The 15,433-nt window shown below is 41.2% G+C and overlaps 1 protein-coding gene across 1 annotated transcript in view; it reads left to right on the top strand.

Moving 5' to 3' along the window:
* FAT4 (FAT atypical cadherin 4) overlaps nt 1-15,433 on the top strand; it is a 141,047-nt gene that overhangs the window by 120,722 nt on the left and 4,892 nt on the right. Inside the window, exons 11-16 of the mRNA XM_079990505.1 lie at nt 288-595; nt 3,666-3,751; nt 5,311-5,490; nt 9,686-9,810; nt 10,697-10,917; nt 13,275-13,536. Of these exons, the coding sequence (XP_079846631.1) occupies nt 288-595; nt 3,666-3,751; nt 5,311-5,490; nt 9,686-9,810; nt 10,697-10,917; nt 13,275-13,536 (1,182 nt within the window). The remainder of the gene's footprint in view (nt 1-287; nt 596-3,665; nt 3,752-5,310; nt 5,491-9,685; nt 9,811-10,696; nt 10,918-13,274; nt 13,537-15,433) is intronic.

Here is a 15,433-nt window from a genome sequence, read left to right on the forward strand (position 1 = left end):
AGATGCTGTCTAGGTTTGTCATTGCTTTTCTCTCAAGAAGCAGGCATCTTTTAATTTCGTGGCTGCTCCCACCATCTGCAGTGATCACATCTTTGGCTAAACCAGTGTTGGGTACTTAGCACTGGCTGAGCCACGAATCAGCTGGTTGAACCGAAGATCTACTGCACCCTGAGCTTCTCATACTAACAGATCTTGCAACAGGATTGCCGCCGCCCCCAAAAAAAAAAGAATTATATTTTAGAGTGCTTCTGCAGTTCTTGATCATTGTTACATTTTTATTTCCGCAGGAGTTTTCGGAAAGCATTGTGAAGTAAATAGCTACGGATTTGAAGAATTGTCTTACATGGAATTCCCCAGTATGGATCCAAACAACAATTATATATACATCAAGTTTGCCACCATCCAAAGCAATGCCCTTCTGTTATATAATTATGACAACCAGACTGGAGATCGGGCAGAATTCCTGGCCCTGGAAATAACAGAAGAGAGGCTGAGATTCTCATACAATCTTGGCAGTGGCACTTACAAACTCACCACAGCAAAGAAGGTGTCTGATGGACAGTTTCACACTGTTATTGCCCGGAGGGCTGGAATGGTAAGCGTTGCTTTACAGAAATAATAAAGATAATGATATTGATGATGATGATGATGATAAAGCTTCACTCAGTTCCAAGTCACATCAGCTTTTAAGAAAGTACAAATGGATGGTTGTTGGGGCTTGGGTTTTGGTGGGGGTTTTTTGCAAAAACTTCTTTAAAAAAAACACAAAAGCTTTTTTGTTCCATAAAAATTACCCTGAAGCATTTTAAATGGCTTCTTCAAAGGATGCTCTCTAAATGTGAGGTTGATTAATGAAGGGAATTAATGACTATCCAGATCTAATTAATTGGTGCAGACTATAGGAAGAATAAGCACTGAAGACTAATTAAGAGGCAGAATTAATGTTTGGAATGATGCAAGAACAAAACCCTTTGTAACTGAAGGCTATGTAATTGCCATGCATGTTATTTTTGAACAGAGATGATAAAATTTTGTTCATTCTGCAAATGTTCTGAAATTATTGAAAAATGCGAAACAGAGTTTTCTTTGTGGATGATAACTACCCAGTTCTGCTATATAGAAAATTGCCTTATATTAGACAGTGTACCTCCTTCTAAATTTTTTGCTGCTACCACCTTACCCTCTCCATTGCTAAGCACCAGTGGAGAGGTTTGTGTTTTAACGGGCCACTATGTATTATTAAGGGAAAGATTGTGAGCAGATGCATTTACTTTAAAAAGAAAGAAATATAGAAAGAAAGATTTCTCATTTTAAATTAAGGGGAAGCAATGGTCACTGTGATTTTGAAACTAAGCATTCCAGAGTTTTCCATAAACTGGAAGGAATGGGAGCAAATGAAAACTTAGATTTGCTAAATGCAAACAGCCAAGTCAGGATCTCTCCATCAAATATGTTAGTGCAATTTCTCACTCCGTAACACATGAAGGGTGGAACAAATTAAAAAGATTGCCTGTTTGTCAATGTGCACCATCATTCATACACATGGCAAGAGCAAACGACACAAGTATTATTTCCTAAATTAAGTAGCAACATTTTCAATATAAAATACAGGAGACAGATGGAGAGGAAAGCAAGTATGAACAACACTAAAGGAACTGTGAAATGGAACGACTCCATGCTACCTTATACAGTATAATTCCCACAAAACACCTTTGGTAATTTAGTTATCTAGAAAGAAGCGACCATCATTTCTGTTTTCAAATCACTGAGTACTTTTTATCTTCAACAAAAATGCCCTGTTCAGTGACTGAGACACATTTTTTGTTTTATTTTTAACCCATTGAAATATATTTCCCATGCTGCATAGTGATTCATACCGCCAAAGATTTGTAGCATCTCCCAAATGGTCTGATTGAGGAGTAGAGAGATTAAATGCCAAGCAGCCTAAGAAAAACAGTTCTCTAACGAGGATATATTTTTCTCCAGCGACAGTTCCAGTACAGGATGCTGTGTCAGCTGCAATGTTGCAGTGTTAGTACCTGCCAATAACCGTTGAGATTATCTGGAAAATTCAAAGCAGACCTCAACAAGCCTACAATTTTTTTTTTATTATTTTTTTTAGTATTTTAGTAGAAACTATCTATCCTATTTTACTGGTGGGGAAATCAAGGCAAATATTAATGAAATTGCTTTTCCCAGTCACACAGTTGGAATTAATTAAATGTGAATTCATTGGCCAGCACAGCAACGTCTAGCTGTGCAATGAAATATCCCTGCCCTTTCCTTTCTACTTACCACATATACATGCACATGTACCCGCTGAATCTGCTGCAGAGGCTTCTGGAACCTCTGGAGGAGATTTAGGCGGTGGGGGAAGGCGAAGGTATGGGGGGGTTAACATACTGCAGCAAAACGTCATTGAACTAATGTAACTATTCAGCTGGGCGCCGCCCATTGAATCCATTTTTCAATTAAGCAAAGTTGCAATAATATTCAAGTTGAAATGTATTTAAATCAGCAAAGGAGACTTCATAAAAGACGTGATGAACTATTTGATAGGCCTCTGCAATAATTCAGTCTCTAGACTTTTCCTTCTCCCTGTGTTTATAAACCTAAAATGTGAAGGAGGAACTACCTTTATTGAAGTATTTCTGCTGGAGGGGGGTGGGGGAGCATTCTGCATGTCAAAAGGGTATAAAATAACTCTACTGGATTTAAAATCTGTCATTTCCTACAGGACTTCAGAATTTTTATGGAAAGCTGGTAAAAGCATTAACTTGTCAGGTTTGAGATATAGCAAAGTGACACAGTAGAAACTCTCATAACTAAAGAGGTAACAGTAGCAAATTAACTGCTAAAGTCACCAAGTAGGAACATTTGACTATCATTAGAAAGTTGAATTGTATGAAATCAGATCCAAGTAAAATACTGTTTGAAATAACTCTTCCTTCAGATGGCTCTGCCATCTCAGAATATATAGCAATCTATAAATTGATAGAAATTCCTGTACGGACCTCCCTTGCTTCTGTGGCTTTTCCATTTTGAAAAAAGGTGAGTACAGGATAGAGGTGTGTAAAATTATCCATACTGTGGACAGAGTGGTGAGAGAAATGTTTCTTTTCATTCTCTCGAAATACTAGAGCCTGAAACCATCCATTTTGCATTTCAGTCATGGAGTGGGGGAAGAGCATGCAACCACTGGCCCTAATCCAAGTCCCTGACATAAATCCCACCCTCTCCACACCAAGCTACTATTAGCCACAGAGGGGGCAAGATATGGGCATCATTTTCACCTCTTCTGAGTTAAAACTTACAAACCTCCAAAACTCACTTCAGTGCTGCAGGAATACAACTTTATCTGACAGCACCCTGGTATCTATGCTGCCAACATACACAGATTTAAGTGCCATGGTTTTCCCCTTCTTCCAAATTCTGCCTTAGTTTTCTAGGAGCAAAGCTGTGCTTATGTCTGTAATATGAAAGCTGCAACTGACAATTAGAGTTCATTTGCCTATAAGTATCCGTCCCCTCCAGTGCATAAAGATATACATGGAAACCTAAGCCACAATATAAGTGTTTCACCCCTAAATATATTTAGTACTCCATGTAATCTAAACTTGATGGGTTGGTATGCGTAAATGATCATCTTAGTGCGATTTTTTCAGGCAGCGTCCTTGACCGTGGACTCCTGCTCAGAGGAACAAGAACCTGGCTACTGCACTGTTAGCAATGTGGCTTCATCTAGCGACTGGTAAAGAACCTTTCATTTTATCCTTTGGTGATTATGCTCAATAGACACCGCCTGGCCTGCAAAGAATAAAAGAAGCCTTTCTGCAGAAGGAGGCCTATTTATTCTATGAGATTTAATGTATCTTTAGTTCACAGACTGGGCCTCAGCTGAGTCAATTAAGCTACTGAAGAGATATCACTGTGATCTTTTCTACCTCCCTAGTTTCTGAATATAAAAGAGAATAATTAGAAGAAGCATTCAGTGAGAAATTGGTTGTGATGACATCAGCAACCATGTTATGCAGCTACCGACAATGTAAAACAAGCTATCAAATTTCAGTAAGCCGTAACGAGGTTTACTAGCAAAACACACACACCCCCATATATTAAAGAGATGAAATGGATGCATGACTCACTAACTTTCAGGTGAACACTTTGATCTAAGAACAAAGAGAGATTCATGCTTTTGGTGACGAAGGTTTTGTCAGTTTTCAAAAATGGCCTATATGAGAAATAATCAAGTCGAATTAGTCTGTCCCTCCAGTGCCCTACTAGACTCTGATCCAAAAATGTTAAAAATAAAAGTAAAAAAGTTCATGGTTTCATTCAAAAGCAAAACATATTTGTTTGCAAAGCCTAATGAAACTACACTTGTGCTGACAAGAGCTTTCAGGCAATGTGTTTAGCCCCAATCCTAAATTGCATGGCACCTCCCCCCCCCCATCATTTCCCCCATGACTTATGCAGCGGGGAGCCTGTTCTGTCCTTGAAGGCTTCCCACATGATTTCCGAACAGGGTTCTCGATCACTCCGGGAGCCTCCATGCGTGGAATTGGCCCACCACTACATATATTATGGTGAGCATGGCAGGTTAAGACTAACTAGGGGAGCAGAGCAAAACACACAGTTCCATACCCCTTAATCATCCATACCCTTTTCATTGTGAGCAACATGTAAAGAGGTCCAATGACTTAGCTATAAGCCGCACTAGGCTTTTACATCACATGCAGTATGGTCAGGCCAATAGCCACTTATGGTGGAGCTACATCTTATAAAAAAACCAGAGGACTGCAATGGCATCCTCATGTTTAGTTACACTCTGCATATTGCTTAGCTGAGGCATAGGCAAACTCGGCCCTCCAGATGTTTCGGAACTACAACTCCCATCATCCATAGCTAACAGGACCAGTGGTCAGGGATGATGGGAGTTGTAGTCCTGAAACATCTGGAGGACCGAGTTTGCCTATGCCTGGCTTAGCTCATATTGTCCAGACACAGCTGTCATTACAAGGTCTTTTCCTGCCCCCACCACACCCTCAGGAACAATAATCTGTTCTATGTGCATCATATATGGTGCTTTCTGTATAAAGCATGCTAAGGGCTTTGCAACAGTACAACATGCGGAGTTGTCAAAATGAGACTTCTGATTGTAACAAAGCAATTGTGCTATCTAAAACATGCCTACTCAGAAGTTAAGGAGATTTTACTCTTAGTTAGAGGATTGCAGCCTTATACTAGGATCCTATTGTTAAGTAAGCCCCTCTGAGTTCATTGTTTGTTCTTTGTCTCTCCCACCCTCAGGACTTTAGACGTGCAGCCAAACAGAGTCACCATTGGAGGTATCAGAGCCCTGGAGCCAATACTTCAAAGGAAAGGACAGCTGGAAAGTCATGATTTTGTGGGTTGCATAATGGAATTTGCAGTCAATGGACGTCCCTTAGAACCCAGCCAGGCTTTGGCAGCTGAAGGAATCTTGGATCAGTATGTGTTTTACGTAATATCAGAATAACAATTGACTAACTCTGTTTTGTGATCCTCACGTGTCTGAAAATTCATGTCTGTTACCCATGAATGCTCTGGTACAGCAGGGGAAACGTGCGCGAGGAGACAGCATCTACAGGCTGATTCTCTTGCTGGGTTGCAAATTATGTCGTAGACCAAATGCTCCTTCTCTGTTGAAATGTGCATTTCACTAGAAGAACCTGAGGGTTCTCTTTATTTGCACCACACTGCATGGATAGTTCTCCACCCATATTACAAAGTATATGAGAATTCCACTCTCCAAGATTGTATATGTATTGTTATGCATGATGTAAGGGGGCCATCATGTTGTTGCTTGTTCCTAAGCACCACTAGGAAGAGAAGTCAGCAAAGTCTGACATACACAAAGATGGTGAAAGAGTTGAAGGGCGTGTGCTCAGCTCAGCTCATGTTTGCAGGCAGAAGGTCCCAGGTTCCATTCTTGATACCTCTAGGTAGAGCTGAGAATGGACCCCACATGAAAACTTGAAGAGCCACTGCCAATTAGTGCAGATAATCCTGAGCTAGGTGGACCAGTGGGCTGAATAGAAGGCCATCAATGGGTAGTCATGATGGTGGCTACACTTCCTCCGGCATCGGGCGTGGTGTGCTTCTGTATCCTGCTTGCTGGGGAGAGGGCTATCATGTTCATGTTATGCTTGTGCGCTTCCCATAGACCTCCAGTTGGTCACTGTGAAAATGCTGGACCGGATAGGCCTTTGGTCTGATCCAGCAGGACTCTTCTTAATGTTCTCATGACTCATAAGAAGGCACCTTTCCTATGAACAGACATACAGATCAGCAACAGTATGCTATAAAGTCCACCAGCAGATGTTCTAGATCTAGAAAAGCACCATTCTTTAACATTTGTCTGCATTGTTATATCCAGTGCATTAAACGCCGTCCGTATGGTCCAAGTGTCTGTTATCTCACTTTTCCTCTCAGATGTCAAGGCAGTTCATCTCCCCCTGTGAACACTGTTCAAAATGATTGATTAACTGAACCTGTTATTTCTTCCATCCCACTGTTTGAACTTAGGGGTGGAATAAGAGGATGTCCTGAGTGGTTAGCTCATCCCTCTGCTTTTCATGGTCTCAGCTTGTGGCATAAGATTTCCTGAAGCTCTGTAGCACAGAGATCAACATCAATTACAATTTCACAGACAGCCAAACATTGGACCTTCACCAGTGAAGGATAGATGTGTATATTGTTGTTGTTTTTTTATCTCTTGTCCACCAGGATTCTTTATTTAATGTCTTGGACAGTTGCACAGAGAAAAGTGGTTTCAGGCTTCCTTTCAGATTGACTTGGCAGACAGTAAAGTAAAAATCATACTGCTCTAAATTCAATGGACAGCTCAAGTTTATTCCACTCTGGTTACTTTCCGCATTATATTTTCAGGCTGTGTGAAATGCGGTTATTGCAACTAAATGGCTCTGGAATCTCTTTTGTGTCTCAGTGTTAACATGTGCTGCTGGGACCCAGAGGTTCACAAGTGGCCAGTGTCTAGTATGAAGCTATAAAACTGAAGTGTGTGTGTGTGTGTGTGTGTGTGTGTGTGTGTGTGTCAGTCATTTGGTCTATCTGGATAATCAAGCAAAATATTCTCATGAAGCAATTTTACTTGATTTCAACCAGCATAAGAGAAACATTCAGGAACAGTCACATCCTGCCAGGTGGATGTTGGTAAATGTGATATTTAATGAATAACTAAAAGCTGGTTTAAAAACAACAGAGTTTCATGGCACCTTAAAGACTGGGAGATTTATCATGACATAAGGTGCCATTAGAGTCTTTGGCTGAAACACACTAAGGGCTTCTTCACACTTTCGCTTGCTATCTATTTAGATTGGATTGTGTACTGATTCATTCCCCCATGGGTCTCTAGAGCTTTTCTTGTTTTTCCCTGGCTGTGCCTTGGGATCATCTGATCTTCTTACCTGCTGAATTGGAAGCTCGGTAAGCAAAACCTCTGTTGAGATTTTCTGAGCATCTGATAAGATCCAGTTCAGCTGGTAAGATCAGGGTTTCACAAGGCATAGCTGTGGAACAATGAGAAGACACAATATAATCAAAATACAGAACAAGAGGATGAGCCCTAGTGTGGCTACCCTGCTACACACTAAAACATAGGTAGAATATAGTAATCTCTATGATGAAATGCGTATTTCATCATTAAACTGAAGGAGTACTATTTTAAAATCAAGTTATGTCGGGAGTGGAGTTTATCTTTTTTTAAGAAAAAGGAAAAAACAGGGCTACATTTTTCATTTTGAAAAGTTTTAGCCTGGTTTCCTTTATGCATTAGGGTAGTTACTTGGAAACTGTTTTACTCTGAGTGCCTCTTGTTCAGGGATAACATTTAAGGTTACCATTCTGTGCACTTTTCACTTGGGCGCACACTTCATTGAATATACAGTGGGACTTACTTCCGCTTAGGCTGTAAATGACCAGTCTCATGGGTGTAAGTCAACAATCCCTCAACGGAAAGCACCTTCCTCATACTTGGAATATTAAAGGCAGGAAGCAGCAAACATTTTGCAGCATTTCAACTTCACACTTCAGAGAAAGGTGTTGGGATGATGTATGGTTGAGACGGTGTGAGTTGAGTTAAAGGGTTTATGTTTCTTCATGTAGCTGTGCCCATTACTGCTTGAGGGTGTGAGGAATGTGGGGGGAGGGAGCTGGTTTTTGAAGCAGGGTTGCATTTTATAAACGCATGAATTTATCCTGAAATTAAATTTCAAATTAAAATATAGGCATCAATCCAAATACGTCCCCTCCTAGCCATCTCGTTTGGAAGAGAGAGAGAAAATGAAGTAGTACTTGATGAAAACGCAGCCAAGAATGGCCAATAGGAAGTCATTCTTTCCTGCCCTACATTAAGGTGACAAGCCACTGTCCACCACAATCTCCATGAAGGATACAGAGCGTGCACTCTTGTCATAGGAAATAGACTGCATGACAGCTCAGCGGGCACAGCCTCTCTCAACATCCTGGCATTGTTGCTCAGCCCCAGTGCTTGGCCCCTGGTGTTTTGTTACCCTTCCTTCCTCCCTCCCTCTGTGTGAAAACATAAGAAGAGCCTGCCGGATCAGGCCCATGGCCCCTCTAATCCAGCATCCAGTTCTCACAGCAGCCAACCAGCTGCCTGTGGGAAGCTTGCAAGCAGGATCCGAACACAAGAGATCTCTCCCCTAATGTGGTTTCCACGATATCATCGCTGAGCTATCCTCTCCCTTTGGCACAGCTTGCTCTCAGGGACAGCAGGTTAGCCCAAAAGATATGTGGCATATCAATGAAGCATCTTGGTAAAGGTGGGACGTGGGTGGCTCTGTGGTCTAAACCACTGAGCCTCTTGAGCTTGCCGATCAGAAGGTTGGCGGTTTGAATCCCTGCAACAGAATGAGCTCCCGTAGCTCTGTCCCAACTTCTGCCAACCTAGCAGTTTGAAAGCACGCCAGTGCAAGTAGATAAATAGGTACCACTGCGGCAGGAAGGTAAATGGCATTTCTGTGCATTCTGCTTTCCATCACGGTGTTTTGTTGCGCCAGAAGCTGTTTAGTCATACTGGTCACTTGACCCAGAAAGCTGTCTGTGGACAAACACCGGCTCCCTCAGCCTGGAAGCTCCTTCACCTTTGACAGGACTTAACCGTCCAGGGGTCCTTTCCCTTACCTTTACCTGTTGGATAGAGCAGTGGGGCTGCTCTTCTGACAACAGTGTTTCTGCTGCTTGCCTGAATGGGGTGGGGTGACAGTGGAGCTGGACTTCACCAACAGGAGGACCATTGCCAATTTGGCATCCCTGAGAGTGCAGCTGTATAACTCCAACCTTGCCACTGCCCCACCCAAGCTCAGTCCAGGTAAGGAGCAGAGATACTAGTATTGAGAGGATGGCTCTACCTCATCACGTTTGATGCTGCTAGACACATGAAATGAAAAAAATAAGTGTTTATCATTTCTGGTTCTAACTCCTTCTCAGCAAGGAAGCTCAATGGGTCAGCTTGAGTGACCCACTGTCTCACAGGGCTATTATGGAGAAAGGGGAGATCCTGTGTGGTGTCTTGGTTTCTGGGGTGGGAATAATTTAAGAAATATGCAAGCAATGAAACTGTCGTTATTTATTTTATTTTATTTTATTTTTGCTTGTTCAGGTGTCCTAGGCTGGAAGGAACTTGTGCTATTAACCCTTGCCAACATGGTGGCACTTGTGTGGATCAGTGGTCTTGGCAGCAGTGTCACTGCAAAGAAGGACTGACTGGAAAACACTGTGAAAAATGTAAACAGAGTGTTTCTTTGCCCCCACCCCTTCTGCTTTTAACCTACATTTACATCTCCCATAAACATCTTTGTGTTTTCTGCTTTGCACATGGAAGAAATATGTAATGATTGAATTCATTATAACAGTAATTATGAAGCAAAATATCATGCTGGCCCAACTCCACAAGGGACCAGCAAATTGCAACAGAAACACATTTAAAAAGTAGGAATCCATCTATTAAACCCAGCCAGCCACTTTCTATTGCCTTAATATATTTTTTAATTCTTAATTGCAACTAGGGTTGTTTTTGTTTTCACTTAAAGGCTGTTGGGTATGAAATAGAATGGAATTGGGGAAATTGTTGGAAAGGAAGTTAGTTTTTTTAACCAATTAAAAACCAGACACATTTTCTCAACATGGTCTGCTGGTCAATTCAGTTCTCATTCCCAATTCATACTTTCCAATACAATACAATACAATACAATACAATACAACTCACATTACTCTTCATTTTGCAGTACAATTCTCCAACCAAATAAGGTGTGCAAAAATGCATATAAAAGTGTGCATACAAATTCATATATTCATGAAAATAGCATTAAAATGCATTATATCAGGGGGGAAACTTTGAAAAAACGTGGACAATAGTGCAACTTGCATACAAAAATGTGCAGAATTAGAAGAAAATTGCTAATTGGTTTTCATGAGGGCTTTAAAAATGTTGGATAACTGAACTTAAGATTGGAAAAGTTAGAAATTGAGAAATCAAAATTGACATATTTTTCTTCATTACCTTTTATTTATGATCTTTTCATTCTTTATCTGTGGTGGGTGGGTGGTACAAAGAGATAGAATTGTGAATGATGAATTATTATATTTTTCACACTTTACTTCTTTATTCTAGATCTTACGGCTGATACTGCCTTGTCATTAGAAGGCAAAGGTCGCCTTGACTACCACATAAGTCAGAAAAGGAAATGGGAATACATGATGAGACGTAGCATTGACAACACCATTTTGGAGCCTCAGAGTAGCATGGAGAGTATAGAAGTCAAATTCAGGACAAGGAGTAAAAGCGGAGTTTTAATTCATATCCAGGAAAGCAGCAATTATACTACTGTGAAGGTAAGGCCGAGTGGATTTGATTGGGCAACTTGCTATGAAGTGGTCTTCATTTCTCCTGAATTTGCCCCAGTCTTTTACTTTAGAAATACCAGAGCGTTGACTAGTGCTGGGCACAACTCCAGCTATCAAAAGGGCTGAATGATTTTGCTTCTAATCAGCTTTGTCTAGACTCCAAGTACTGACTATTTGAATGGCAGCCGGAAGAATGTTTGTTGCATATGTTCTTAATGAAACATTGCACGCTAGAGTGAAATCTTTTCTCCGATTAACTTTTCCCTCCTCATTCAGACCTCCTATAAAATGTGACCACCAAGCTCAGATTTAGAACTCTTGGATTTTTTAAAGGCATAGTTGCACACACAACCCAGTCCTCAGATCAATTAAGGCAAAGTCCTTGGTTTTAACCAGCTGCAATTCTATTGATCACAGGTGAGGAACCTGTGGCCTCCCAGATGTTGTAGACTCCAATGTCCATCAGCCATAACCAACATGACCAATGGTCAGAGGTATTGGAAGATGGAGTCTAATACCATTTGAAGGGCCAGTGGTTCCCCACTCCTGATAGATACACCATTGAACTGAGTGGTGTTTACTTGTACCAGGCACTTTGGCTTCATTAAAGCCACAGTTACAGCTGGCTCCCACAAGGATGCTGAAGAATCATTGGGCTTGTTCCCACATTGCACTGAACAGGTACAAGATATTTCTACACGTTTCCAAGTGTTTGTGTAAAATGGTGTGCACTTGTGCAACTGTTGTGTACATGGGCCTAGAGGCTGTGCACACATTGAGTGGTGCATGTGAATTAATTGTACAACTCAAGTATTTGTGTACATAGGTACACAGCTTGCATATTCTCTTAATGTAGCTTGTGAACGTCACTATTACGATACAGGGAAATGGATTTCAGAGTATTCTGCTGTATCTTTTGCACAAGAGAAAGCAGTGGAGTCAATTCTTAGGGCTGACTCTGTCAATTTAGCCCTAACGCTAAATGAGTGAAACCGTAGTGCTGGCAAACCTCTTGGATGGTTACAAGATCCAAGTTTTCATGACTCCTTTAATTATTTCCATTTTCTCCCTAGCCTATAAGTCTCTCCAGTGTAAGACCACAATTCTGTGCTTCAGCCAGCATTAATTTATCAGTTGTATCTGGCTTCTCAATACCCATATTTTCCAATGCAAAAGCTAGCACTTGCAAGTTATCAGGATATTATCACATAATTTGCAATTGCTTCTGCTTTTTTCTTTAAGCAGACAATAGCAACATGGTCTTTTATTTGCATTTTCTTAGTCAGTGGATACCATCACTATAGAAAGCCTGCAAGGGCAGAGGTCAAACCTTTTCCCACAGTGTGGCATGGGAGGCAAAAAATGGAGACATCACAAGTGGATAGGGAGCCAACTGAATAAGCTCAGGCACCAGTGGCCTTTATCTGGCGACCTGGAACAGTGCACATATGAAGTCCTGCTCTGCTATTCCACAGCTGTACAGAATGCATTTCCACTCAGTCAGGTGGCAAGGCAAGGACCCCAGCACCTCTCAGCTAAACATCAAGAAGCCACATCCTTTGACCAACACAGGTGTTGTGCAGGCTGTTTGTAACAAGAGAGCCCCAAAGTCTATGTGGCTACAGTCCTGCATCCTCAGCAATTTTTGTTCGTGTTGCCTTGTATACAGAAGGCAATTTAAAAATGTGTGGTTTAGTTTTTTGAGGGTCATATTCTGTCTGTAAGGAGTGACTCTGTGTAAACTGCTAGCATGGATGTGAAGCTATGAAATCACGCTTTCAGCCCAAGAGATGGGTGCTTCTTATCTGTCACCTATATATGTATAAACTTTATGAAGGTTTGAGTAGCTGCATCCCATCAAATCTTGCATGTTCTCACCAGTGCTTCTTAGCTGATTAATGTGTAACGTAAAAGGAAATACACAGGGGCCTTTTAAGCCTGTATCATTGCAGTTTCTGTTGCACAAAAGATGCAATTTCTTTTTTACCTGGTTTGCACATCACGGGAAGCCCAACTATGGCTTGGTGCAAAAACACAAGCATGTGGCCTCCAAAGGAGGAGATCATGCCCCCCTCATTCCTTCTTGGTCATTTTGCTGATGCACCATGTAAAGCTAAGCCATTGCTTGCTTAGTATGTTGACCAAATCTGGCCTTGTGGTTTAGCTCTATGAGCCACACAAGCCTTTGACTTAGTGTGACGTGCGACTTAGGCATTTTCTTTGGCTGAAATTCCTACATTGCAGGGGCTTGGACTAGATGACCCTTGAGGTCCCTTCAGACACTACAGTTCTATAATTCTGTGATTTTAAAATACATATATATTTGTATATATATTTCCTTGTAGATCAAAGGTGGCAAAGTACAGTATATCTCTGATGCTGGAGTTGGTGGAAAGGTGGAACGCAGCATTCCTGAAGCTTATGTTTCTGATGGCCACTGGCATACCTTCTTCGTTGAGAAGAATGGGAGCTCCACAATATTAACAGTCGACAAAACCTACAGTAGAGACGTCCTGCATGTTACACAAGATTTTGGAGGACTAAATGTCCTTATGATTTCACTTGGCGGAATCCCACCTAACCATGCCCCTAGAAGCAGCAATCCAGGTAAGAAGGAAAGCCATACATATGAGCAGTATCACAAATAGTTGGGTATCATTAGGTAGGCATCATTTTGTAATACACAGCCAACAGGGCAAGCTTCAGAGTTTAGCAACACAGAAGGATTGCAGGATTGATTAGGCCGTTTAATGGTTAGATCAGGAGCTGTGTCCTAAACCATATATCATTGATCCAGTTTTTCATTGTTCTCTACAATGCATATGGCACAACTGTAGTTCCAGAGCACATAGGGTCAGTTGCATCAGTCCCAGTGCCCACATCATCTCTGAGCAATGGAAGCATCTTGCTATAGCACTAGTCTTGGCACTCCTCTTGTAATGGCATTGCTGCCTACTTAAAATCGTAGTAGCAGAATGCTCCATTCAACTTGCTGTTTGCTTGTCATGGCCTCTGCTGCAGGGATTGCAACCTCTTGTTGTTCAGATCAACTAAATCAGAGCCACACATGAACAGAAACAGTCACATTTATGGATTAAATCAGCAGTTTGGGTGTTAGTGTTCATGCTTGGAATTCCTTTTTTATTCTTTTTTTAATGGAAGTGATTTTTAAATACAGACACCCAGACTAGTTCAGCAGTAAGGAGTGATGTTTCAGAGAGAGCTCTTTATAAAAAAAGAATCTAACTTAAAGGATTATCACCAGATAGAATAACCTTGCCTGTTGTAAATTCACACTTCACATTTTTCACCGTATCCAACGAAAACAACGAGATCCAAATTGCCTCGTTTGGTATGAGATGCGGTGTGAATGAAATCACACTTAGGGCATTCACTGCTCCTGACCTATTGCTGCATATTGATTATGAAGTCAAAATCATAGTATGTGTATTGACAGGAAGTCTGCTAGGACCAAAGCTGATGGGAGGAAATGAGGAAATGGAGCATTTAACTAAAATGACTGATGTGGACGTTAACAAGTTACAGGAGTCTGGCCTGAACTAGGGATGCATGCTCCAAAACCATTTTTTCATTCAGTGTTTTCTTAATATTGGATTACACTGCATGTGACATGCCAAAGATTTATGAAGGGGGGTATAAAACTCTGTGTGAACTCCTATCTTCAGGATATCTGAAGAATCAGGAAAGCAAAAATAAATATGTAACAAATTTTAGAGATGTACAACTAATGGAGCAAAACACACAATCCAATGAAAATATATCCCAGGCATTTTTCCTGCTCCGTAATACTATAGTAACCACCTTTTTATATCAAGCTGCTGCTCCCTGGAGCTATTTGAAATACCTTCTGAAATGCAGAGATGCAATATTTCATTTTATTCATAGAAAGGAAAGAAAGAATGCTTTGTAATTCAACTGACATTTGATTTTTCAACTTCAAAGAAAGAACTCCAAATGAAAGATTCCCCCCCCCCCTTTTTATATGTCTGCAGAAGATGTTATTTCTAACATAAATTCATTAAACAAAGTTTGTGTCAGAATCTTCAGCTAGTATCCACAATATACAAAACACTGCTCCAAAGCTGCACAAACCCCCTTGACAATCAAAAAACAATGGGAGGATGACATCGGCTACAAAATTAACCCCACTGCAGTCTCATTAAAGTGCATTGCACTGTTTCTCCTTGTTTTTGTTTAGTCGTTTAGTCATGTCCAACTCTTTGTGACCCCATGGACCACAGCACTCCAGGCACTCCTGTCTTCCATTACCTCCCGCAGTTTGGTCAAACTCAACCTGGTAGCTTCGAGAACACTGTGCAACCATCTTGTCCTCCATCGTCCCCCTCTCCTTGTGCCCTCAATCTTTCCCAACATCAGGGTCTTTTCCAGGGAGTCTTCTCTTCTCATGAGGTGGCCAAAGTATTGGAGCCTCAGCTTCACGATCTGTCCTTCCAGTGAGCACTCAGGGCTGATTTCCTTAAGA

This window comes from Podarcis cretensis (genome assembly GCF_951804945.1).
Source record: "Podarcis cretensis genome assembly, chromosome: 9".
NCBI classification, from domain to species: Eukaryota; Metazoa; Chordata; class Lepidosauria; order Squamata; family Lacertidae; genus Podarcis; species Podarcis cretensis.